General features: G+C 38.4%; 1 protein-coding gene across 7 annotated transcripts in view; it reads right to left on the reverse strand.

Annotated features, from left to right (window-relative positions):
- AKAP9 (A-kinase anchoring protein 9) overlaps positions 1–27,034 on the reverse strand; it is a 181,144-nt gene that overhangs the window by 51,695 nt on the left and 102,415 nt on the right. For 6 of the 7 annotated variants that reach the window (XM_075922389.2, XM_075922394.2, XM_075922392.2 and 3 more), the window contains 8 exons: positions 23,561–23,701; positions 23,022–23,125; positions 20,213–20,412; positions 19,538–19,764; positions 14,660–14,822; positions 7,097–7,309; positions 3,066–3,104; positions 1,568–1,800 (listed from right to left, as the gene is read on the reverse strand). In XM_075922389.2, the coding sequence (XP_075778504.2) occupies positions 1,568–1,800; positions 3,066–3,104; positions 7,097–7,309; positions 14,660–14,822; positions 19,538–19,764; positions 20,213–20,412; positions 23,022–23,125; positions 23,561–23,701 (1,320 nt within the window). The remainder of the gene's footprint in view (positions 1–1,567; positions 1,801–3,065; positions 3,105–7,096; positions 7,310–14,659; positions 14,823–19,537; positions 19,765–20,212; positions 20,413–23,021; positions 23,126–23,560; positions 23,702–27,034) is intronic. The other variant, XM_075922391.2, reaches the window with a different exon arrangement.

Consider the following 27,034-nt stretch of genomic DNA (forward strand, 5'->3'; position numbering starts at 1 on the left):
AAGGGTACAACTGTAAACAGGGAAAGATCATAGTATGTGGATGCTGAGTGGTCAGGTAGGCTGTGCAACCCAGCAGAAGGGAAGGGTTCACCTGCACCTGCTGTAGGGAGAGGAGGCAGATGGAATGGGAATCCAGCAAAGTGCTGCTGGAGAGCGACCAGAAAAACTTACATGTAGTCCAAAGCATTACAAGGATGAGATTTTTAAAAGAGCCTAAGAAAACTCATCTCCCACTCCCCTGAAGTTCAATGGGAGTGGGATATTTAACTCTTCTGAGTCTTTTAAAATGACCACACCGCACTTAAAGTTGGGTGAATGTTGACTGAGCTTGCAGAGGGGGAAGGCAGCTGAGCATTACGGCAGGGTCCTGTAGACACATTCAATTCAGAAACTGACAGTACATATCCAGGATTGGCAAATACCAGTGAAGTGGCTTCATTACCACTTAGATGGCTCTTTCACAGGTTCAGTGTTCTGCTAATAGGTCTGGCAGGGTTTTGTTTTTTTCCCACTTTTAACTTAACTAGATCCCTCCAGAGCAGTGGTTCCCAACCTTTTTCAGATGGGGACCCATTTTGACAATTCAGGAAGACTTGGTGACCCAGGGCAATTCAAAAAAATGTGTAAATGGCTCCGTAAGAGCCACCTGGGGAGACACCTGGCGAGACACCTGGCAACCCTTTTGAAATGTAATGCCAACCCATATTTGGGTCCCGACCCATAGGTTGGGAAACCCTGCTCCAGAGAAAGGAGAGCCACAGAACATGTCTTGGAAAAGGTGGGTGGGTGGACATTAAGACTCAGTAGTGCCCCAAATTTTCAGGTGCCCTACAAAACTGTGTATGGGTAAGGATGGCCGTGAGTATGGCAGGGAGCCAACACCATCCCTCTTCTGTTCTTATAGCCCACCTTAACCCTCTTACGAGGGGGGCAGATGGTAAGTTCAAAGCCACTGTTTGACTGGGGGGGGACCTGGATGGAAAATGAATGGGAGCTGGTGGAAGCCCCAGAGAATGATTTGAATAATATGGATTTTCCTGCACTGTACACTTTATCCAGTGGATAGTTCCAGGCATCTATGTAATAAACTTGTGATCTGATAACAGTCCTTACTAAGTGTCTTCTAACCTTCTTTTGGTAGACCCAGGCAATCTCATCCTGTTTTTTTATAAAATGGAAAACACAGTATACCTTGCCATACACAAAGCCAATTCTAAATATTTTTCTTACTCATTTTAGAGATTTTTAGATTTGTAAGTTTAGAAATATTAAAAACAACATTATTTAAAAACATTAAGCTTTCCAACTAAATCATACTCCAAAATACACTGGGAATATTCTAAAAGTAGAGATCACAATTTGACACAATTTGACATTTAAAGCACTATGTTAATGACATCTCTAGACCTGACACCACTTTGGGAGTCCAGTGATATCTGTTTTTTTTCATTTTAGCTTAAAGTATAAGAAGTAGCATTTCTCGCAGTTGAGAGAAGTCTTTTCACCTATTTCTCCTACCTGAAAACATTAACAAACATTTTCCGTCTTCTTCTTTCTTAATACTTACATCTAGAAATTTTCTTGTTTTCTCAAGCTGCTTCTCCAAAGCCTGGTTTTGCTGTCTTAGATCCATTAATTCTGCATTTCTCTCTTGCTCTAGCTCCATAAACCGGTTGACCTGCTCCTCCAAATCTGTTTCCAGGGCCTTCACTTGTTTCTGGAGATCATCGTACTCTTTTTCAGCTTGACGTTGTACTTCTATTTTTTCCTTCATTAGCTTTTCTGTCTCCTCCAGCAATTCTGTTTTTAAATAAATGAACCATATTGCTTTTAGATATGCATAATTAATTATATTATCACTACAAAACCACTCCCCAAGATTGCATATCCATGCTATATCCAAATAAAGGATGTGAACAGGTTTGGGTTTTATTAATTTTTAAAAAAATGTGGTATTTTCTATGAAAAAAAAATCACTATACACAAAATCCATAGGAAATCTCAGCTGAAATAGCAAAAATGATATAATGTTCTTTACAAGATTATTAATAACACAACTTTATCATGTCACTTTATTGTCCAAGTTTTATATTAATCTAAAGATGTTTGCTCAAAAGGTACAATATAGGAAATTCCTCAGCTGTAATCAGAACTGATGCAAAATGCAAGGCTTCATAACAAGACATGGAAAACCCAATCATCTTCTCATCCTGTAGCAATAAGATTAATACATTCCAATTTGTTTTCACATGATGCATATACAACATGTGAAGGGAATACTGCAGAACTTATCCTGGTGAGGTGAGATAGATAGCGAGGGAAATTACTTACTTGTAATTGAAATTTTCAGAAAGCAGTGGCCTATACAGATCCCCAGTTTTTGGTTTTGTATCCTCAGGAGAGGACCAGAAAACATTTAAAATAAAACTCAGAAATGCTCTTATGAGACATTAAAGGCATGTACTTCAAGAAGTCTTATTACCTAACCTTAGCGACCCCTTCAACTAAGACCCAAGACTAGGGATCTATAAAGTGCAATTATCTTTGCAGAATCTTCACAAACATGATTGATATTTAGGTTTATTAAAATAAAACCACTGGATAAATACAATTTTCATTTGCCACACAATAGAGATCCTTTGGATACCATCATCTTACATGGATTTAATCAATTCTTGTTTTGTTGGGTAAGCATTACATGTCAATACAAAACAATATCCAGCAAAATCATCATGTTAATTATATTTACAAGTTAACAGCAATCAAAAGGCTATTAAACCCTCTTCCAATACAGCATGAAATCTGACATTTCATAGGTGAATAAGATGATGATTATTAATGAATCTGCTTATCAAATCTGTGCTAATACACTGTGCTTAGGAATTAAAAGAAATTTTGTTATTAAAAAGAAAAATTGTGAGTATGAAATATAACAAAGCTAAAGGCCAGTAAGAATTAAGAGTAATGTCAGTAAGCTAAAAGCTCAAAAGTTCTTGATTAATAAATGTCAGTAAGTGTAAGTCTGCCACCCAATTAAAGATCAGCCATGCAATATACAAACACACCTGCTTGTGAAGCTGCATCGACTGCAGCATCTACTATGCCTAGGAGAACAGAAAAAAAAACAACAAAAAACAAGAAGCAAAGTAATTCACATGCCAGCTACAGTTTTCTCATGACTTGATAATGTAAGACAAACTAAAACTGAAGACAGAATGCTATGTTTAAAGATATAGTTGTTGAGATAGCTTAAGGAATATGCTTGGTTATTCTGAGAAGTATGACACAGATGTGTATTTTTCATCCACAAGTTTAAAGTGCACATGTAAAAGGCCTTATATTTTCAAGTGTTTTTGTAATGTACACAAAACAACCAAAATTGTATACAAGGATTCCTTTATTCAGCACAAGAACGAACAGATTACTATTAAACAACTGTTCATTACATAAACATGGATACCTGAGATAGCAAATATGCAACGGGATTATAATCTATAATTTAACAGTAACACTTTAACGAAGTTTTGCATAAACATGGAAAAAAATCTTGAAGATAATTTACTATTCCAATTATCAACCCCAGGTATTAAATAAAATGCTAACATTTCACATTACATTTCCTGAGTAGGAAAGATCAAGATAGGACTGTTTAAATACTATTGCCTTAACTTTTTCTCCTCAGCAAATATTAATTCACAGACATTTAGTTCCTTGTTGAAGGAAGAATTAAAAAATGCATTTGCTTTATGAAGTTAAACATTTGTTGAGTAAACAGCTAGCTAGTTTAAGTTAGCTGGGAGGTTTCTTTCTATGTGCTATTTAGAAGAGTCCCTTCACTGTCAAAAGATATTTAAGAGTAGGGGGTCTTTATATGTATTTGTGTTAATCTACACTTTCCATTTTAGATATGGATGTCTTTATTTTCTCTGTTGCCTTGTTCATACCATACTGTATTGAAATTCCAAGGTGTACTGAGTGATACAGGCTGACCATAAAGGTTGGTCAAATTGGTTTGGTCTTCTATTCAAATGCAAATATCCTAAACCAGTGTTTCTCAAAGTGGTCCATGAAACCACTGTCAAAAACCTGCTAGCGGGCCGCTCCACTGTGTTTATTTACCAGATCTGCAGCTACAAAGCCTTGCAGCCCTCATTGGCTCCAGTTTGCCATTTGCAACCAAGGGGAGCTGTGGGATGTGCCATGGGCCAAGTTGCCGTTTCCCTTGGCTCCCCTTGACTGCAAATGGCAAACTGAAGCCAATGGGATCTGTGAAGCTCCATGGCTGTGGAGCCAGTAAATAAACACACTGCAGTGGCCAGTTAGCAGGTTTCACAGAGTGGTTTCGCAGACCACTTTGAGAAACACTGTCCTAGACAATAAGACCGCTCCTATCCAGAAGAATAATTGGGCAGAGAGAGGAAAGAAGGGGAAGGGCCTGACTGTTTAGCAATGAAATCATCTGGTAGAACTCTGTGGTCCACCTGTTGAGGCTGACTAGGGAGTCACTTGACAGAGGACTGGAAAGTTTTGAAGAGCAGGAACTGTTCTATGTGCTCTCTTTAGCCATTTTCACCAGCTTAAGATGAGCGGAGCTGCTGAAAGAGAGAGTTGAGGGCCATCTACCTCAGCTCAGCAAAGATCCCAAAGGAAGGGTGAGCCAAAGTGAAGGAAAACACCTACAGTAGAGCCTCAGAGTTACGAGCACCAAGTTGCAAACTGGAACCAGAGAACTCATACGGAACTGGATATATGCCAGCAGGCAGCAGCAGAGACCACCACCAATAAAAAAAAGAGCAAATACAGTAAAATGTAAACTAATAAAAAAATAAAGGGAAAGTTGTTTAAAAAACTTTGACCAGATAAGAAAATTAATACGGTTAAAAGCAGCATTCTACTTCTGCATCATATGACGTAAACAGCCAGTTGTAAAGTTTTGAAAGAACAACCAAAACCATAATATTTGTGTTCAAAGTTACAACTATTTCAGAATTACAAGGAATCTCCATCTCCGAGGTGTTTATAACTCTGAGATTCTACTGTATAGGGTTATTTTGTATGGATCTGTATATTTCTTTTGTGAATAAGTTCAGAACAACAACGTGTTAAAATTTGTGTAAAGTGCGTGCATGCATTATATGCTACAATAACCACATTTCCCCTGAAAGAGTCAAACTGCAACTGAGAAGGCTCACTGTTTTGATAGGATTTTGGTGAGTCCGTGTTTAAGCTACAGGGTGGAGTCTGAAGAGCTAACACTGGTTCCAGGTGATAGGCATTTGGACCCTGCAGTCAGCTCTCTGAAGGAAGCATTAGGCGATGGTCTACATTCCGAGAGTGTATATAGGAACCCCTAGACTGGGAAAGCTCCAGAGCTCTGTTCAAACTATTGAGGCTTAAAACACTGGGGGATCCAGGTGCTGGGTTTCCCCTTAATAAAGTCTGGCATGCCACCTTGCAGAAGGAGCTTATCTGTTACATTCTTTGTTAAGGCCAGGTCTACACTAGAGAAACTCTCCTAACTTTCCTTATTCCTCACAACTCTGTGGAATGCCAGGGTGGACAGGCTTGTGAGGAAGTGGGGAGTTTTGGAGATTCAAAGGAGGGCTGAATGCAGATGGGCACTCAGTGCCCCAGGATATTATTGTTTAAATGTGACCAGGGGAGAGGGAGTTTGTTGCTGCAGAGAACAGCTCAGAACTGGAGCCCCAGTGACTGGTGCCCTGCTGACCAGCTGATCCTGCTCAGAGGTCACAAGTGGTTCTGGCCAGATGAGAGACAATGGGCCGCAGAGGGGAGACCTCAGTGACTGACCCAGTTGGTTTCAGCAAGGGGAAAATATTGGATGGAGGAGAGGAGAAACAGAACAGAGAGGGGCCTGGGCGACCCTGACTACCTGCAGAGAAGACAATCGACAGGAGAGGAGCTGTTGCTGTGGGATATTGGCGACTCTTCTGGAAGACCTTCTTCTGATATTGATAGAGGGCAAAGCAGGCAGAGCTCACCTAGATCCAGGGGAGACCCAGACGTGCTGGGCTCGGGAAGCCAGGCTTACAGGCCTGAGAGATCCTTTGCTGTGTTCAAAGCTCAGTAAACCCTCCTGTTTTGTGCTCGCTGAGAGTCAGTCTGGTCTGGAAAACAGGGCTGCACTATTCCCTCTGTAAGTGGAGGCCCCGGGGGTCCAGAGGGAGTGGATCTCCCAGAGGGGCTCACGGTGGAGGCAGATGTGCTGAAGGCCTGAGAGGCACCGTCTCAGAGGCAGAGGGGCGGACCCCCCAGGTGAAAGTGGGCACCCCAAAAGAGAGTTGCTGCACTGGAGTTGACTCCCTGAGAAAGGGTCATCACACTGCCACTGTTCTGGAGTGGGCTCCCCGAGAAGGGGCTGCTGCACTGAAAAAGGGGGAGTCCTGCCTGGAGACATAGGGGCCAAGTGTGGGCATGACCTGTAATCTGTGGCAGGGCTCCATTAGCATTTGATTTAGCTGGTCCTTACTAGACCCACTAAATCAAACCCTGGAAGATCCATCTCTGGAGTGTTGATCTCTTGGTACATATAGACAAGCTCTAACAGTGAGTCTATGAAAAAGGAGTTTGGTGAGATAAGGATACACCTTCCTCAGTGTTTAATTGCATGTGAACTTGTGCGACTACTTCAATTATGTGTGCTTAAGTAGAGTTTCTTGAGGAAACAGTGGTAAAAGACCTGATTGTACTAAGAAGGACACATATAGGCCAGCATTTTTAAAGTTGGGTGTCTAAAGTTACCAGATAAGAACAAATTTGGTCACGTAAATAAAAGTGGCTTAATAAAAATAAAAATAAATTTTTTTAGAAGTGCTGAGCAATGACAGCTTTTACTGACTTTATTGGCAGCCATGGCTGCTCACACTTGTGAAAATTAGACTGTTTTTGTTTAGTTGCCTAAATATGAATCTTGGTGCTCAAATTAGGCACCAACAAATAAAACTGTTGGCCTTATTACGTTGTCCTATGCATATTACTAAAAAAGAAAAAAGTTAGTCATGATTTCTGAAAATTGACTAAAGATGAAGTAAGAAATATGAAAGAACTTCATAGAAAAATTGCATAGAATACATACGTTGCTCTATTGGTCCTGCATCTGCTTTCATGGCATCCTTCTGTCTGGAGAGTAGCTCCTTTTCTTCCTGGATCTGCTGTTGTTCAGCTTCTAGTTCCTGCAATTTGTTACCTGTACACAGTAGCTCTTGCTCAAGATGGTCTATTATATCTATTTTTTCCTGGACTTGTTTTTCCAGAAATGCTTTTTCATCTGCATAACCATCAATGAGGCCTGTTGAGCAGAAATATTAGGTTCATTTAGTATGGCAACTTTTGAACTGCAATTTCAGTACTATGGCAAAATTTCAAGAATTTGAGGCAACATAAAACATAAAGAAACCTAATGGTCAGGTTAGGACAATGTTACAGTAACTACAATCTTACTGTGACAATTGTTGGGTACCAACAACGTGTTCTGTGCACTATGGAACACTGTACAGACAAGTTCCCCTAACTTGGTTTACAGTGCTAAAATCTAGTCCTGAAAAGCCTTTTTCATGTGAGTAAATTCCTACTAGTCTTCCAATGAAGCGAATGAGACTAGAGCACATTCTTCTTGATAAGGAAAGCATTCACCTGTTCCTCTTTCAAATTCTTCATCAAAACATACTTTTGTCATTCCTATCAGCCCTAAACCATCTTTTGAGGCAACATTCTTATATAATTGCATATGTGGGCACTAAGTAAGGAATCTTACTACTGGTAGAATACCTTCCAATAAATATACTCTGTGTCTGATTGGTAATTTTCTTTCTTTAGGCTTGATCTTTCAAAATCTTGCTCATGTAAATAATCTAAGGAGAGATTTAGAAAAAGTAGTGGTGGATGTCTGTTACACAAGCAGTTGGGAGGGCACTCTCAGTGGATAGGAACAGTATAGAAAAATACATAATTATCAGAGAGGAAAAAGATAAGGATTCATGGAATAGAAAACTTTGAAGCATGGATAGGTAAGTATCAAAGTTTATTGTATTTTCATGAGAAGACTCCTTGTTCCTTGTTGTTAATGCCATTTAAGGGAACAGAGAGAGTTCAGTAAACAATTCTTTATTAATTCTTCCATTACGTTCTTTATATAGAGAATAAGTCACAAGCCTAAAAACCAGGGCTACTCAACACAAGTCCCGTGGGCCGTATGTGGCCCGCGATGCGGTTTGGATTTACGTGCGGCCTGCGGGTGGCAGCCAAACTAAAAAGGCAGTCAATATAATGGTCTTCTGTTGACATGCATTTTAGTAGTAAAATTCCTGGACTGTCATTGCTCATTAAAAGTGCTGTCATATGGGTAGAAATTGGGTAAATATTGCATTTTATAAATATCAGCAGAAATGACTTAAATGGGGCCTGTGTTGTGTAGTCTTGACTTAATCTTTGTATTCATGCCAGTCAGTGTGAAAGAAGCTATTTGCATATATTTGTATATATATTTGCATGTATATGCAATCATACTTAAGTACAGCCCTCAGCATGTGCTGTGAGTATCATTGTGGTCCCCAGGGCTTCCATAGTTGAGTAAAATATTAACAGTTTGCATATGTCTCATGATGTTGAGATGAATAATTTCTTGTTCATTCACTGTAGTTAGTTCTGGATTCACAGTTCAATAGAACTTAATCTTGAAACCTCTAACAAAAATCATGCATGCCTTTATTTTAAACTTCTACAATAGCAGTCTCTCACACTGGTTTATTTAATGCAGAGGTTCGCAACAGCCGGTCTGTGGACTGCTGCCGGTCCGCAATCCACTGGCTGCCGGGCCAATGGGAGCTGTGGGGGACAGTGCCTGCCAGAGAGTGGACAACATCAGAGATCCACCTGTTCCTCCCCACAACAAATGAGAGCTGCCCCAGGTAAGCACCCTCCACCCCAATCACCTGCTCAAGTCCCAAGTCCCCTCCACCACCCTGACTCAATCCCATACACCAATCCTGAGCTCCCCCTTGAACCTTAACTTCTGCCCAGACGTCAAACCTCTACCCCAATCTCTTGCCCTGAACCTGCACTCCAAAATCCTTAGCCCCAGCTTGAGCCCACCCTGCATGCTAACCCCTCATCTCGAGCCTGCATTCCAAGCCAGAGCCCTCATCCCCCAACTCTGAGTGCCTTTCCACACACCAAACCCCTCAGCCCATTCCCCAACACAGATTGTCAATGTGCAGAATTAATGTTTTATGTACAATATGGAGATGATGTGTCGCACATCATCTCCATATTGGCACACATAACAAAATTCAATTCACACATGGACACAGAAAATTAGAGGGAATACCTCCTCTGTCATAGCCCCTCTTAAACATCTCTCTTCTAAGATTAACACTCTCAGTCTTTAATTTTAATTTGTATGGAAGCTGTTCCATACCCCTAAATATTTTTGTTGCCTTTTTTTGTACAAATTCCAAATTCTAACATCTCTTTTTTGAGATGAGGCAGCTAGAACTGTGTGAAATATTTAAAAAGTCTCAGAGGGGCAGCTGTGTTGGTCTGTAAGGGCATGTCTACACAGCAGGGCTAAAGCTGAAATAAGCTACGCAACTTCAGCTACGTCAATTGCATAGCTTAAGTCAAAATAGCTTACTTCGGCTTTTGGCTCCATCTACACAGCAGGAAGTCTGAGGAAGAGCACTCTATCTCTGACTTCCCTTATTCCTTGTAAAGTGAGGGTTACAGGAGTCAGAGTAAGAAGTCCACCCACTCAACATTATTTTCACATTGTAGAAAAAACTGCTTGTAGTGTAGACACTATGTTATTAATAACGTCAGTTATTCCAAAATAACACTGCTGTGTACACGTACCCTAACTTTAAAAACAACAAATAGTCCTGTGGCACCTTAGAGACTAACAAAAATATATTTAGTATCATGAGCTTTCATGGGTAAAACCCACTTGATCAAATGAGCTGGAGTGGAAAACCAACTCATACGGTTTTACCCATGAAAGTTCATGATACTATATATTTTTGTTAATCTCTAAGGTACCACAGGACTATTTGTTGTTTTGCAATATTTAAGGCAACTATCAACACTAAATTTCATCTGCCATTTTGTTGTCCAGACACCCAGTTTTGTGAGATCCTTTTGTAACTCTTTTGCAGTCTGCTTTGGTCTTAACTATCTTGACTAATTTTGTATCATCTGTAAACACTACAAAATGCTTTTTCCACTTCTCCAGAATATTTCTGAATGTATGGAATAGCATTAGTCTCAGGACAGATCAATGGGGAAACAGGAGATCTACCACTTTTCACAGCACGAGAGACCATTTATTTCTACTGTTTGTTTTGTATTTTTCAACCAATTACCATGAGAAGACCTTCTTTCTTATCCCAGGACCACTTTGCTGAAGAACCTTCAGTGAGGGACCTTGTCAAAGACTTCCTGAAAGTTCAAATATACTATACCGATCACCCTTGTTCACATGCTTGTTGCTACCCCAGGTTGGCCCTCCCTTGTCCAGCACCCTCGGGACCTGACCCGTCCCGAATGAAGGAATTTCCAGATCAGAAGAGGTCCCCTGTTACCAGTCTCACAGGAGACTCCCTGTTCCTGGGAATGGCTCTGCTCTGCCCCACAGCCACAGGGCTCCAGCCTGAAGGGCTTGGACTTGGGCTCCAGCCCACTGGGGCTCTCTGGGGACATAGCTTCCCAGACACCGCAGCACCGCTTCTCCCCCGCTCAACTGGGAATCCCCAGGGACGGGGCTTGTTGGTCCCACTATTCAGGGCTCCCTGGGGTCAGGGCTCCCAGCTGGTTCGCACTCCCAAGTGCTGGGGCTCTCTGATCCAGCAAAATCCTCGTCCTGCTAGACCACAGATGTTGCCAGACCAGAGAGTCCCAGATTTCGAAGGTTCAACCTGTAGTAGATTGATGAGGCATGCCTTCCCTTTACTAGGCTGACACTTCCACAACGTATTGTGTATATCTATGCATCTCATAATTCTGCTCTAGACTATCGTTTTAACTAATGTGACTGGTACTGAAGTTAGGTCTGTAATTGCCAGTTTTTAAACCAGAATATTCCACTTATAATTTTTTAAAATTAACTCCAAATCTGTGAATTGACATAGGAACCACAGAATTAGACTAGGATGCATATATACAAACTATTATCTCTTAATGAAACCTGGGGATCTTATATAAAGATTTATGTTACATACTACCATAATACTGGTAAGGAGCTCCTTGTAAGCTCAAAGGCTTGGCTCTCTCACCAGTAGAAGCTGGTCCAATAAAAGATATTATATCAGGCACCTTTTCCACTAGTAAATCAGGGAACATCTAGATAGCAGGGTAAAAGTCAAATTGAGCTACATCAATTATGTAGCTGAAGTCAAAATAGCTTAATTAAGCTTTTGGAGCTGTCTATACAGCAGGAAGTGGCAGGAAGAACACCCTTCTTTTAACTTCCCTTACTCCTTGTGAAATGAGGATTACAGGAGTCAGAGTAAGAAATCCTCCAGATTGCCATTATTTCAAAATAATGGCTTGTTATGTAGATACACTCTGTGTTATTTCGGAATAATGTTAGTTATTCCAAAATAACAATGCTGTGTAGACATGCCCGCAGAGACCAACTTAGAAAAGCCATTAAGCAAAAACTCATGGTTGGATCTGGGTTAAATAGCTGAGAAGAACAGATTTTTCTTTTAATTTAATTGTTTTCCATGTCTTTTAGTTATTATTTATTTTATTTTATAATTTTAGTTTGGAAATCCAGCATTTCTTTTTTACCTTCAAATTATTTTCTGCTATAGAACTGTATAGTGTCTAAAATAAGAAGGAAGTTCTCTATGAAACGAGCACTGACAAAACTCAATGGATCGACAAGCATGTTTCATCTCAGAAAAGACTGAATATCTACCACTGTCACTCTCCTGGGACTTACCTATAACATAATATATGTTAGCTTATCAGAGAGCACTACATCCCTCAACCTAATAAGCAGAAAGAAAGATTTTACATCAAATTCTTGCTGCACTTTGTGTTTTGTTTTAAGTGAGTATTACTTGAAAATTTGCTAATTCTAGAGTTTCACACAAAAAAATGAAAAATGTAAACAGGTTTGATTAATTAATCGAGTGTATTAAAATACCAGTGTCCACTCACACGGGGAAGTTTGCTCCCACTGCAGTGTCAGACATACCCTACAGATGCAACATAGAGTTAAGCTGGCTTCTCTGCATCTCTAATGCCATCACTAGTAATAAAGGCGAATTCTGCCCTTAGTTACATCTTTGCAAACCCATTATCTTCAAATCAGCTTCTCAGTGACAACTGTGCAATTACCATTTGTAAGTCTGAATAGATGGAACTGGTTGGACCATAATAATATAAATGTGTTATTACTAGGCTAAATGGACCTATGATTTGACCCAGTATGGTCATTCTTACGTTCTTAATCCTTAAACATTTCATTTTACTCAAAGTTACTGTTTACATTTAGTTTGCAGTGGTCTTTAGCCTGATCCATAATCTATACTTTATTCAAAACAAAGAAGTAAACCCCCAAATATATAAGACAGATTCTTGTAGATCACAGTCTATAATTGGGCTATATAAAGACAGCATTTACAGAATTTGGTTTTCTTAACTGAGGCTACTTTTAAAGAGCCTCACAACTTTAACATTTTAGTAAGATCAATTTCTAATGGTAGGAACTGCCTGTGTGCATCTTTTCCCCCTTGTGTGACTGTATTAAGAAATTAAGATTTTAAGGGAACTTGCACTCTGTATTTCCTTTTTAAAATAACTCTACTATTGAAATATATTTGATATATGCTGTTCTCATTATATTGTACTGAAAGAACAGGTGACTTTGCAAAAATAGCAGTAGTTTCCATTAAGAATCAATTGTCACAGCAGGTTTCAGAGGTTTAACCTCTCATGATATAGCATAAATATAGACCAACTCCAACCTTGCGGGATCACATAAGCAGATCATTTTATGTAGGATAACTATATTTATTCTAATAATTATATAGTAATTGGAAAACACAGAAGTCATTAAAGCTAATTTAGATTAAAATAATCATTTACAGGACCTGTGAAATATGCTAGTCAGTTCTGAATTCACTATCAAGGTCTCAGAATACATAATTCCAGGACATCACAAACAATATAAACCTTTATAGGTTCATTAAAACTGGTTTATTGTGAGTCAGGTAAATTGCTTCCCTCACAACCCAGGAACTGCTTCCTGCAGCATTCCTAAAACAAGTCACCAAACTTCATGGGAGCTACAAAGAGTTTTTGTAGCCCAATCAGTGAAAAGCACGCATTACATATTTGTGTGTGTGGCTTAATTTTCAGAGTTCCCTTTTAGATTAATAGATTTCTGATTAAAATATTTTAAGATGAGAAGGGATTATCACGATCACCTAGTTTAGGTTGTACTAATGTAAAATTTAAAAATGGCTGGCCTGCGGGATAATTGCATGGCCACACATTGGAATCAGAGTTCAAACATTCAGTCTCTTGCTTTCTCAGGTCACTAGGGGCTAAGAACGCTAAGGGAACAGAGTATTTCATGTTGGCAAGGAAAAACCATGGGTTGGGGGAAGGGATAGAAAAGAAATACGTATATGGGTGAACTATGAGGATCCCTTCAAATTGAAAAGTTACTATTGTCTCCTTAACCTTCTTGACAATGCATTAAGTTGGTTTATATGCCTTTTCTTCCTTTCTTTCTCTGTCTCTCCTTATGTATCACACTACAGCTGTGTCTTTGTTTCATTTATTTCCAGTCTTCTAACTTTCAATTGTTTTCCTTTTCTCTTTAGTTGTACTTCCTACCTCCACTGTTGAAAAAAAAGGGATAACTCAGCCAAAATGATCCAACATTTGATATGTTCTAAAATTTCCAAGCCAAATAAGTAGATCTAATTTGCAAAGTACAGTAAACTTCCGATAATCCGGCACCTTTAGGACCCAGGGGGTGCCAGATTATCAGATATGCCGGACTATCGGAAGACATGTCTATGAGTGGTCTGGGATGGGGTGGGGGGTGGAGGAATGACCTCTCATAGCCCCCCCCCTTCCAATAGTCCGGCTCTGCCCCAGGCGTCCCCGATTCAGCCGCTGCTGTTCAGTTTCAGCAGCGGCTGAATCGGAGACGCCTGCGGCAGAACAGCTGGGGTGCTGCCAGGTTGGTCCCGTAGCACCGCCCCTCGGCACTGCGGGACTAACCCAACAGCACTCCAGCTGCTCTGCCCCAGGCGTCCCCAAGAGCAGCTGGGGTGCTGCCGGGTTGGTCTCGCAGCCCTGAAGGGCAGAGCTACGGGACCAACCCGGCAGCACCCCAGCTGCTCTGCCCCAGCTTCCCCAATTCAGCTGCTGGTCAGTTTCAGCAGCGACTGAATTGGGGAAGCCGGGCGCAGAGCAGCTCCAATTCTCCGGCTGCCCGGAGGACTTCCGGGTTCCTGAGGAATGCCGGATCAATGGAGTTTTACTGTAGTTAGCTACTTAAAGTAGATTTCTAAATAAATAAGAAATAAATTATAGCTACAACATTTAGCCGTATGCTATAGAAAGTGAATGAATGTGTCTATGTTTTCAAATTCAGCAACTATCAATGGGAAATGCTTACCCTCCATTTTGCTGAGCTCCAATGCCATCTGCTCTCTGACTCTGACCTCTTCACTGAGTCGCTCTTGCAATTCTTCCTGGCATTTGAAAAACTCAGTGGCCTCCTGCTGCTTTCTGAATGATTCCCGCAGGAGTTCTGTCTGTGTTGCTTTAGCATGTTCTAGCTACAGCAGGAGAAAGTTGCAAATATTAGATATCAATACGAATTTTAAATAAAAACACTTATCTTACAGTTATGTCTACAAGCAAAGAAAACCTTCAGCTGGCCCCTATCAGTCAATTCGGGCTCAGATTCTGAGGCTGTTTCATTGCTGTGCAAATTTCTGGGCTTGACTGTAGACTGGGCTCTATGATCCTGTGAAGCTGAAAGATCCCAGAACTCAGGCTCCAACCCAAAGCAGGAAGTCTACACAGCAATGAAACTTCCCCACAGCTCAAGCACTGTGCATCTGGGTAGGATGGCACTGGCCAGCTGCAGGATTTTCTTTGCTCTGAAGACATATCCTCTGTCTTTCATGTAAAAGTATTAACATCAATTGATGTTAGATCAGATTCTTAATACATATGCACAGACATACTGCAATATGACGTCCCAATAAGAAGACTAACGTTCAGTGCAGTGTACAGTATGAGTCACATGGCAAAATCCATATCTGTGTGTTCAAAGTTGAAACTTCCTGCTTTGTGTCAGTTTATACCAGACTCGCTTTTATTTAAATAGAATGGGTTTTGCATTTAAAACATGTAGGAGTGTACTGCCACTAATCACATTCTTAGTATGCTTAAGAAGCATCACACAAAATCTATAGGATTTCTCTACAAATTTTTATATCAGCAGCATTCCTTTTTTCTTCCATACACATAGGTAAGTAGACACTCTAGGAAAATGTGAACTTTAAATATTAAATTTTCCAATTAAAGAGGCAGTAAAGCAATGTTTGTTTACACCATCCCTTATGAACACTGTAAAGGCTTTTTAATGTATACCTTTTTATGGTCCTCAAATTACAGAATGACACAATAAATGTTTGCTTAACTTTAGAAAAGTAAAGAATTCACACCCTTGTTTTCATATTCTAAGTACTGGCAGATATTTGTAAGAAGAGTCACTTCTGTGTTTTGCAAGTCTGTTCTGTAAAATGGAGACTACTTCATCAAATCCTTCAAAATTAAGGCCTGTTAATTTTTCACTAACTACAGTTAGACTAATTAGTACAATTAAGGATAGTACAACTTAGCTCAGACTAAATTGTTTTACTAAAACTCAAACCGAAGGCTTTACATTCTTTGAAAAATAAGTTGGGAATATTTTATAACAATTTCACACCAACCTACCTCTTAGCAATAAAAATGGCTGTTCGGAATTAGACTTTTGACTAGAAAACATCAAAATCACTATTATTTCCTCTTTTAATGCTAATGAATTTATACTAGTCTTAGAAAATAATGCAAGGCGTTTAAAAGGGTGCATGCTTCTATAAACTGTATTGACTTTTAAAGGGACATCATCTATTTGAAAATTCAAAAATAAATTTAAAAGGAGGGATACGTACTGCAAGGACTCACAAATCTCCCTACTAAATATTTATGGGTTTAAAGCATTTTTAAACTATTTTAAGTTTTTATATCCTATATTGCTATATGAAAAACCATGCAAACCAAATGGGAAACTAAATAACAAACTTGCTATACAGAGTAAACAGTGAATTTGACTTAGGGCTTGTTTATAAGAAGACAGTCAGGAAATCCAAATTAACTAATTTCCAAGCTGAATTAAATTAAACTGAAATAAAGCCACTTTAATTCTGAATGAGAATGTCAAAACAGGGATTTACTGTAGCTTAACAGATCAAATTTTAATTCATACATTTAGGTAATTTGGATTTCTTTCCTAGTATAGACAAGCCCGTAAAGTGCTATCAAAGGTACACATTAAAACTGAAAAATAAAATGATTTTTCCTCTCTAATCCCTTTAAATAATGAAGAAGTTAAGTGTTACTGGTAATAAGCATAGGGAAAAAATCAGACAGAAATGTGTTTTTTAAGTTGACAATATCCTTTTCATAAATTACTAGAATTAAACTATTTAAAATTTACTAGCACTATTAATTTTAAGCCATGTATATTACAGGGTAGCAAATGAAAATTGCATGAGTGGTATTACTTCATTACACTACATTTACACATTACATACCCAAAAGAACCAAATCCAATCTCTTTGTTACTAGTATAAATAATAAGCACTACTAAACTAAATTCGTAAGAATACAGGAAATCCTCTACCTTTGTATTTTTCCTAAAAGAAACTTAGCACCCAATACAGTTGCAGTTTGTAGCCCTACTCATTTTATAATTAACACTTATCACTGCCTGTTAAAATCATTAATTTAAAATATGGACAGTGATACATGAGCAAAAACAATGGAGTCTATCTTCGAGAGATATATGTTTAACTTTTTTCCATACACACTTTCTTTTAGTTGCAAAGATTAAAAGGTTCAAATTTCTTCAATTATATCATACTTACTGAATATGGAGGTGTAGGCAAAGAGATTTTAGAGACAACTTTTAATATATGATCATTTTTTTTGTGCCTGTAGTGAAAAATTGAAGTATTTACAACTACAGAGTTATTTTCATCCAAGTGTTCAGTGAAAGGAAAAGGATTTGGTAAAGGTACATGAGATTCAACTTCATAAATATCTTCTTCTTGGCCTTCTGTATGCAAGCTATTAAATAAGTTAGATGCCCAGTATGTGCGGTAAGAATCCATTCCAAAAGATGTTGCTGTTGCTCTTTTCTCCTCCTTTATTTTGCACTAGCTATCTGAGTTGTAGATATTAGCAATAAAGCATCTTACACTTTTTACACTAAGGAAAGGGCATAGTAGTGCTAGCAACAGTGTTGGAACAATCAGGAAAGTCCAGGTAATTGTCAATCAATAAAAAGAATCAACATTTGCAGAAACTTCTTCTCTCTAATATTTTTCACATTAAAGTGCAATCTGAATCCTTCAGAAACATAAAAATGGTAACAGGAGGGAGGTAATTACCAGATACAGAAAGTATACTTTCACAATCAGAGCACGTAGACTGGAGCAAGCAAGAAATCAGAGCAGAACCTGGCAGCAACTGTCTATACTTTTAATCTCCACTGGAACATCAACAAGAAATTTACTTATGAAGATATTTGCCTTTATTCTTGTTCGTTGAGTTAATCCAACAGGAGGAGCTATTTTGAACTCAGTTAATAAACTAATGTGCCCTCTCACTCACTAAAAGTTTCCTTTCAACCTCTTCCCTGATTAAGAGTTCAGGACAGAGGGAGTGGCTTAATTAGGTATACTGGCAGGTGGAATCTGAACGAATACGCCCATTTATGAAGCTTGCACAACAGGATTCAAATTCCACATCAGAGCTCAGAAAGCATGTGTTCAAACAAGTTTAAAATAGCACTTTCAAGATTATGACAGGTTTCTACCACAACTCTAAAAAAAGTTAATTTTAAAAAGTATGCCTGTTTGTATGCCTAGTACAATTAATAAACGAAATGACTTAAATACCTGCTTTGTGTGCAATTATTTTATTTTGATGTTATTTTCTCAGATTGATTATGTTGACCATGTCATGTTATTTCTATTATTCAACTTTTCAAACTCTTTTCTTTTGGGCTGCCATTGAAGGTAAACTAACTGAATTACTTTTTCATACATGGAATATTTAATAAACTATTAAGAAACTTCTTGCAACATTAAAAAAACAACAACCCCACGACTCCTCTTTTTGTTAGCAATTGCATATATCTAAACTGGCAGACATCAGAGATCACATCTTCCCGTATACTTGTTACTCCAAAGTAGAGAAAACTTTCTGGTGAGTAGTTGGGAAATGGTACCACAATTTATATTAGATAGTGAAGAAAAATGTGTAAATAATGCATATACTCAGAGATCTCATTATAGGGATACGACTATTTTATATCACTTCAAATTCTTATGATTTTGAAATTAATATGTAACTGCAAATAAATGCATTAATCCTGTTTTCAATTTACATTCTTAGTTTAATTACGTGAAATTTTAGTTTCATTTAATCATATACATTATTTTCTATATATGAACCCTTTTTGTAGCACAGAACTTTCCAGTATAGAAAACACGAGAATAGCTTGGGAAAATTATACAACCCATCACATTTTGCATAGGAAAGGAAAGATATAATGACAAACACTCTTAACGGTATAAGTTTGCCTTCATGAAAAACTGTGATGCAATAATTTTCATCCCAATTTTAAAAAACAAAACAGATATAACATTCATAGCTAAATGATGTCAGGAATGGCATGCATGGCACAGAAACCCATATATTTATCTTCTGAAACTTGGAATTGACATCAACATATCCTTGTTTGCCATTATATAGCTATTATATAGCTATACAGAAAAGGCTGTGTTTCAGGTAGAGTACACAACCCTAGCAGCATGTAAGGAATGTGTGGAATAAGTCAAGAAATAGACTTGTAAATTCAAATGATTAGAATGCAACTTTAAAAGCTATGCAAGGGAAAACTTTCGATACCTGGAGCCCTTCCACAAAAACATGGTATTAATGCTGTAAACATATACACATGTGAATAACTTTACCCACAAGCAGTCTTATTCAATTCAAAGGGACTATTCTAATATGTAAAATTATCCTATGTAAAACTGCTTGCAGGATCAGGGCTCTAAGAAAAATACAAAAATAGTCTCCTTTCCTTATGGATATAGAGTCTGCATCTAAACAAAGAGTATATTAATTAAAAAAAAAAAAACTAAACCAAACCAAAGAGAGGTCTACTGCTGCAAACTCAAATCATATAACAATTAGATAACTCTACCTGATTGCTGGTTTCATTGATGGCTTCCAGAAGTTTTTCAACGGCTGCCTGAAGCCGAGAACTAATATTTAGAATTAATTCTTCATTATCAGGATCTAGCTCTGCTCCAACAAAACCACTCTCTGTGAGATCTTGACTTAGCTGAAGTCCTTCCTCTGTTACTCCTGACCACCTGCTAGTTGCCTCATCTCCCAGATTAGTACCATGATATGAGGAAGAGGGCTCTTCTGCAATAACAATAATGTTTATAAATGGATTAATAGTATTTAAAACGAAAATATTATATATATATGAATTATGATTACAGAGACAAATAATAAAATAATTATAAAATATTTTTACTATTAAAGCAGGATGCAAAAAAAATACATGAATAAGGTGCAGTGCAAGTTAATACTCCGGAGGGAGGGAATTATGCACTCCTGGGTGGGGGGGAACAGAATTCCTATGGCCCACATTTTTCTGTGCCTTTTGCTCAGATAAATGCAAGAAAAATATTTTGTCAGAGGACACATGTCTCTTCCCCAGCAGTCTAGGCAGTGTGTCTTTTCCTGGGTGCCTAGAGTAGCCTGAGAGACATGGGAGAAAGGCTGGGAATGTGGGGGGATTAAGTTGGACGGAGATTGCTGTAAGGATTTGATAGCGTGTATAAGGATTTGAAAGAGTAAACATCACCTCCATGAAATTCATTCATTGTATTTAGTGACTGCTCTGCCTCCATGTCCCTCAGATCAATTTTAGAAAGAGGGCTTTTTCCAGATCTCTTCAGTAATCCAAGAACATGATGACCAATTGTTTCTTCTACAGCTACAGTTGTCTTCACAACCTCTAACAGAATCTTTAGGAGTCTGTCATTTGCCTTCTGTAGAGAATGCCTGTACATATAGATGAAATAGAAGTTAATAATTTATCAAATTAATAAGTTTTTCCTCTCACATACTATGTTTGCATTTTATGGACCAAATCCTGGTCCTACTGAACACTATGAAATTTTGCTATTGATACAATGGTACTAGGATTTGGTTTTAAGATAAAAAAGTACATAAGTAATGTAAATGCTACATTAGCATATCTATATCAGTCCATAGTCAATTACATATTGTTATATCAAATAACTATAGAATGCAACAATTTTTGTCAGCATTTCCATTATAAGTCCTTTCTCCTTATTAGGTTTCATATATATATATATATATATATATATATATATATATATATATATATATATATATATATATATATATATATATGTTGGTCAGTTAATCTCTGTGGAATATGTAGTAAAGACTATATGGAGAGTGTGCCTAGTGAAAACAATGCAGAATTTTCCAACCTGAGTATTTGTGTCTAGATACATGGACTCTTTAGGATGCTTCTAGTATTTAAAACTGTTTCTTAATCGCCTAGTCATAGTACACTGATTCAACAGTGATTTGAGCTTCAGACAAAGTACTTTTGGCTAATATTACCAAAAAAAGATAAAGCATGCATTTTGTCCTTTGCAGAGCAGAGCAGTATTAAAGTAGAATTGGTATTAGTTTTGTGCCAAGTTCTTGACAAAATCCATAATGTAACTTCACCCCTGTTCAGTAAAAATGATAAAACTTCAGTCTCTTCACAAGCATTACTTGTTACCATTTAATAAAAGCAGAATTTGTCTTCTCCTGAACTGTCTTTCTTCCCTACCCATTGAAACAGACACTGAAGGACCAAATGCAAACACATGTTAAAAAAAATCCTGCTTCATGTGAAATTGCACACCAGAAAGCTGATATACCATAACCACAAATGGTTCATTGACAATAAAATAAGGATTAATGGAAGCTACTTTGAATATCTACTACCTACTCTGAAAGAGGAAGAATACAGTACTTTTGGATGAACAGTATGAGACCCAACAGCTGAAGTGCAGATGTATTAATTGGCGAATCACTTTATCAATGGGAGGTGGATATACACCAGCCTTTCTAAAACCCTTAAGTAAATTTACCAGGCACTTCATGCAAACTCACTGGTAAAGATGAACAGCCTAACTCAACCCTTTTCTCACCCCACTTGATGTAGCGTCCTTTATATGTAGGTCTGTCCCTTAAACCTGGGTCAGCCTCCTCTGTTGCAATCTTCACTTTTCACAGTGCCCTTGTTGCTTATCATATAAGTAGGAGCAGGAGATAAGACAAGTATGATAACCGTTTTCAGGTATCTAAAAGGGTCATGAGGAGGAGGGAGAAAACTTGGCCTCTGAGGATAGAACAAGAAGCAATGGGCTTAAACTTCAGCAAGGTTGGACATTAGGAAAAAGTTCCTAACTGTCAGGGTATTTGAACACTGGAATAAATTGCCCAGGGAGGTTGTGGAATCTCCATCTCTGGAGATATTTAAGAGTAGGTTAGATAAATGTCTATTAGGGATGGTTTAGACAGTACTTGGTCCTGCAATGGGGGCAGGGGACTGGACTCGATGACCTCTCGAGGTCCCTTCCAGTCCTAGTATTCTATGATTCTAAGCATTGTGCAGTTCCATGAGCACAAGGCTAACCAGAAGGAGACTTTTAAAGTATAGTGCTGCTTTAAAAAATGAGTCTGTAAAAAATGACATTTTGAGACACCATGCATGTCACAAACCACAGATTTCCTTGCCAAATTTCTTAGTTTACAAGTAAACATTGTTTTCTACTGTTCCCTCAAAAATAACCCTTCAAAAACAAGTCAGACTGGGTCTTTTCCCTTTTAACTTATCCATGTGTGTGTTGTCAGCAGTGCTAGAGTTAAAAACAGTCACCATCTATTTTTGTCATTAACTTGAACAGTTATGACTCAGAACACACAGAAGGAATGAGTGAAATCCTAACCTCCCTGAAGTCAATGGGAGCTTTGCCAATCATGTCATTGGAGCCAGCATTTTACCCAAGGAGTACACATGCAAAGTATAGTAGGTAACATTTTTATAATCACTTTAAAAAGCAGAACTATACAAATTATTCAAGGTCATGCCTATAGTTTGAGTCTCTAAGAGTAGTGGATTGCAAACTTTTTAAATTTGTGGACTCTAAAAATTTTTTGAGAAAAAAATCTTAGATATAGTATAGAGACCATGGGGGAGGGGAAGGGGGTCCATGGACCACAGATTGAAAGCCACGGTCTTTCACATTAGAGATGTGAAATCCCATTTAAATGCTTGATTCAACTATTTGGAATAAATAGCCTCAGAATATTATTTTCAAGATCATTTTTTTAAAAAACCCAATTTTATTATACAGCCATTCAAATAAAACAAAAAAGTGATGAATTATTATTAGCTTTATTCCAAAAGCATCCACGTTTGGCTTCTATATTGACCTATTACATATTTTTATTGCATATAACTGATACATTTGGGAATTATCTGCTTTACAAAACTAAATATAATTCTTTGATTGCACTTATAGAAGCTTATAGCACTTTGAATTAAAGAAAGTCTGGACTTAAGTACAAGCCCTGAATACCTTTCTTTTGAAAGACTATCCGAAGGTATTTCTTCAGTCTTTCTGTCTCCATCTTCATCCTCAAAGGTGTACTCTTTTGATTTAATTTGGCTTTCATTTTCATTCTGGGTAAATATTTGCAAAGGCAGAGAGGACAAAAAAGACAAAAATCCTGTCATGTTGGAATCAACATCATATTCTGATACATGGTTACATTACAAAATTAAAACTTTTATGCAAAAATTACATGTTGTTCGAAATAAAACAATTATCCCTTGAGATGAAATTGCTAGTATCCAGGAAAGATAAAAATACGAAACCATTAATGTTTAGATGAAAAAAACCATGACAGATCCAAGCCAGAGCCTTTTAAAATGAAGTTTGTTATACTAAAGAAACAGTTTGGGGGTTCTCTGTTGAAAGTTGTTACAGCAACATTAAAAGATAGGCAGCTAAACTCCACCTCCTCATTATTTAACCAACCCAAAAGGCAGCAGACAAAAGAAATCTTACTTCATTTACATACCATGGCTCCTAAGGTAGCCAAAGTCCATATTTACCTGTGTTTGCGTACTGTTGTTGCATAGCTCACAATGCAGCTTCTCTCTTCCGGGTACAGGATGTTGCTTTAACAATTCTAGTTCCTTTAAAAGCATTCTCTCTCTCTCTGTAACCAAGTTATCATTCTCCACAGAGACACTCTAAAAATGAAATGTCATAAGGACATAAAGGTAGAAGGAAAGCAGTAACATTAGGGAGGTTTGTAATCTTCTGGTGTTAGTGATTCCTGGCATTTCCAATACTCTATAATACTATATAATATAATATATAATATTAATATTAATATAATATACAGTGTGCCAGATAGACTACACAGATAATATGTCTTTTTCATAAAAGATCTTCACAAAGGTGAAACTATAATATACCAAACTGATTGCAGTTCAGGGTAAAATCAGGAAGGGAGATTTCTAATAATCAGGGGAATGAGACTCTGGAACAGCCTGCCAATAAGGGTCAGGAACAAACAAACTAGTTTTAGGGAGCTTGATAAAGTTTATGAACAGGATGGAATGGGTTGCCCACTGGAGACTGGACTTTATTGTTGGGATATGTAAAAATTAATAGTGGTCTGGGATGACTGTACATCAGTGGGCAAGGGGCCTAGTCAGAATAGGCATTGCCATTGCCCTTTAAACATGTTTTTTCCTTTTGTCCTGGCAGCCTTGGAAGATGGTTGCACTGAACAGTGTCTTGTTTTGTCTTCGCACTTGTCTGTAAAAACATTTTCAGGGTCAAAGTGCTTTCCCCCTCCCTATAAGCTGCTGATTAAGACAGTATATAATGCTCATTCAGCTAACAACCAGTAAACAACAAACAGGGGGCGGGTATAATTGTATTAATCTCCTACTTATTAACATTCATTGTGTCAGAGTTAACATTACTAAATTAGGTTTTAGGGAAAGTAGTGATAGACGTGTAAATTAACATACTAAAATAGATAAAAGGGTGAGATTAGCACCAGGTTGTTGCCACTCGGACATTGTATTGAATGTCTGCTGTAAACATGCGTGGGCAACAAAACAGTTCCTTTTACCCCATCCGCTCCTGGGTCGCCTGTTTCTTCTCTAACATTTATGACCCTTCCAGTGCTATGGTCCAAAATTAGAGGAACTAGAAGTATTACTGATTCAATAATTACTGATGTTAGAATTAAAATATCTCATGACAAAGACATCCTTTGCATTAAAACAGAGGAGCTAATGAACTAAATCTCACACATACTCTCTCCTCCCACTGTTAGAAGTTCCAGCTATGTATATATGTGAGTCTAAGGAAACAGAAGAGGCAATGAAGAGTAGAGGAAGACATAGATATGTTAGAGGAACAATTCTAGGATAATGGGTGGGAAGAGGTCCAGAAACAGGCTAACAGGATAAGCAGGCCTGCCCATACACCTGTGGAGCTGAAAAGAGGAGAAGCAGGCTTACTGGCCATCTACAACCACAATAATTAGCAACAGAAGATCACTGTTACACTTTGACACTTATACATACCCTGCTGCAGAGAGAATGAAGACAGAGCAAAACATAGTATGGGAGGAGGAGAAGGGGTCAGGTGGAACCTTGTAAGCACAGTGGAGCACAACTGAAAAACTTTATGGTTCTCCTTTCACTATTTTCTCATATATTTCTATAATATTGCATTGTTGAGATGACATCAAACACCTATGCATGTACTGTCAATGTAATATGTGAGTCTGGGAACGTATGACTAGACGGACTCCTTTAAGTTTTGTCCTCTTGATCTGGTAAGAGATAAAATCTTTAAGAACAATTTGAAAGCTATCTGATTTTTGAGACTCTGATAATTAAGAGAAGTTCCTTTAACATAGCTTTTATGGAGATTGTATGAATTTGGACATGGATTCTAATATGGCTACATTTTAGAAATGCAAAATATATAAATAAACATTGAGGATGTTAACATGTACTCATGTACATGATTAACCAATAAGCCTGGGCTCATCAGTTAACCCGCATGGTTACACGCACCCGCATCCCGAGTGGAGGCGGGAGCCAATGCACATGGGGAGCCGACTTCTAGACTGGCTCCCCACGCATGCCAGCTCCCACAGAGCCACCTACCCTACCCCTTGCTGCCTCCCACAGAAGCACCAGTTCCTGCCTGTCCCCCTGCATGTAAATGTACAACTTCTAAAAAATTTGGTGGTTACACATTTACAAAAATAAATACTTGTTAACAGCACTAATATACATACATGCTTGCCTCTCCTGCTAAACTAATTTGTACTTTACAAAGGCAAGCACCCTACAGCCCAATGGAACAAGTAAGACATCTTCTGGCTGCTGGGAAGCACAACAGACACAGTTCACTCTTGCTCCTAATGGAACATATTAAAAAACAATAAATAGTCTTGTAGCACCTTAGAGACTAACAAAAAAATGCAGATGGTATCATGAGCACAACCCACTTCTTCAGATGAATGGAGTAAGGGGTTCAGGGTACAAATAGCAGAGAAAGGGAGGGGATGGGGAGGAAAGTACCAGCAATGCCCCCCTGCTATGTATATTGGCCAATCTGGACAGTCTCCATGACAAAGGATTAATGGACACAAATCAGGTGTTCAAAATGGTAACACAGAGAAACCACTGGGGGAACATTTTAACTTGCCTGGGCGCTCACTAATGCACTCACCAATGGATCTAAAAGTGATTATACTATTACAAAGCAATTTCAAAAGCCAACTGGAAAGAGAAGCTGCAGAACTTGGCTTCCTTTACAAGTTTGACACCTGTAATTAAGGTTTGAAAAAAGACCTGACCTGGATGGGCTGCTACATTCCACACTCTAATGACATAAACAGTTAAGCACTGGGTACTTACAGCCTGCTCTATTAGCCTCAGTTAGCACAGACACTGTAACTGACATTTCCCCCCTATTTTTCTCCTTTTTTCCTCTCCACCCCCTCTTTCTCTGCTATTTATTTGTATCCTGGACCACTTACTCCATTCATCAGAAGAAGAGGGTTGTGCCCACAAAAGCTCATGATACCATCCACATTTTTGTTAAAATGTGCTCTATAAGGTGCTGCAGAACTATTTGTTGTTTTTTAAGTGTTTCAGTTACAGACTAACGTGGTTACCCCTCTGAGACTCCTAATGGAACAGTTCACTCTTGCTCTTTCTTCTCTAGGGAGTATTAACTCTTCTCCCCACCAGTGCATGAAAGCTTCTAGCAGCTTCAACAGCACTAGACACAATCAGGCAGACCACAGAGTCTCTGGGTAGTCTTCTAATTTCACCTAAGACTCGGGTGGAAGCAGCACAATATGCAGTGGAAGAGCAGTGTGATCTGCCTTTCCACACCAGAAGACAGGACATCCGGCTTGAAATAAAAAGGAGCATGAGGGAAGAAATATGGCATTACAGACACTCACTGGGATCACTCCTGGAATACCCAAACTTCACAGATGATTCAAGTTTGGACTGTGAACAGTCAGTCTGGGGACC

The sequence above is a fragment of the Pelodiscus sinensis genome, chromosome 2 (assembly GCF_052426305.1).
Source record: "Pelodiscus sinensis isolate ZL-2025 chromosome 2, ASM5242630v1, whole genome shotgun sequence".
Classification (NCBI taxonomy): Eukaryota; Metazoa; Chordata; order Testudines; family Trionychidae; genus Pelodiscus; species Pelodiscus sinensis.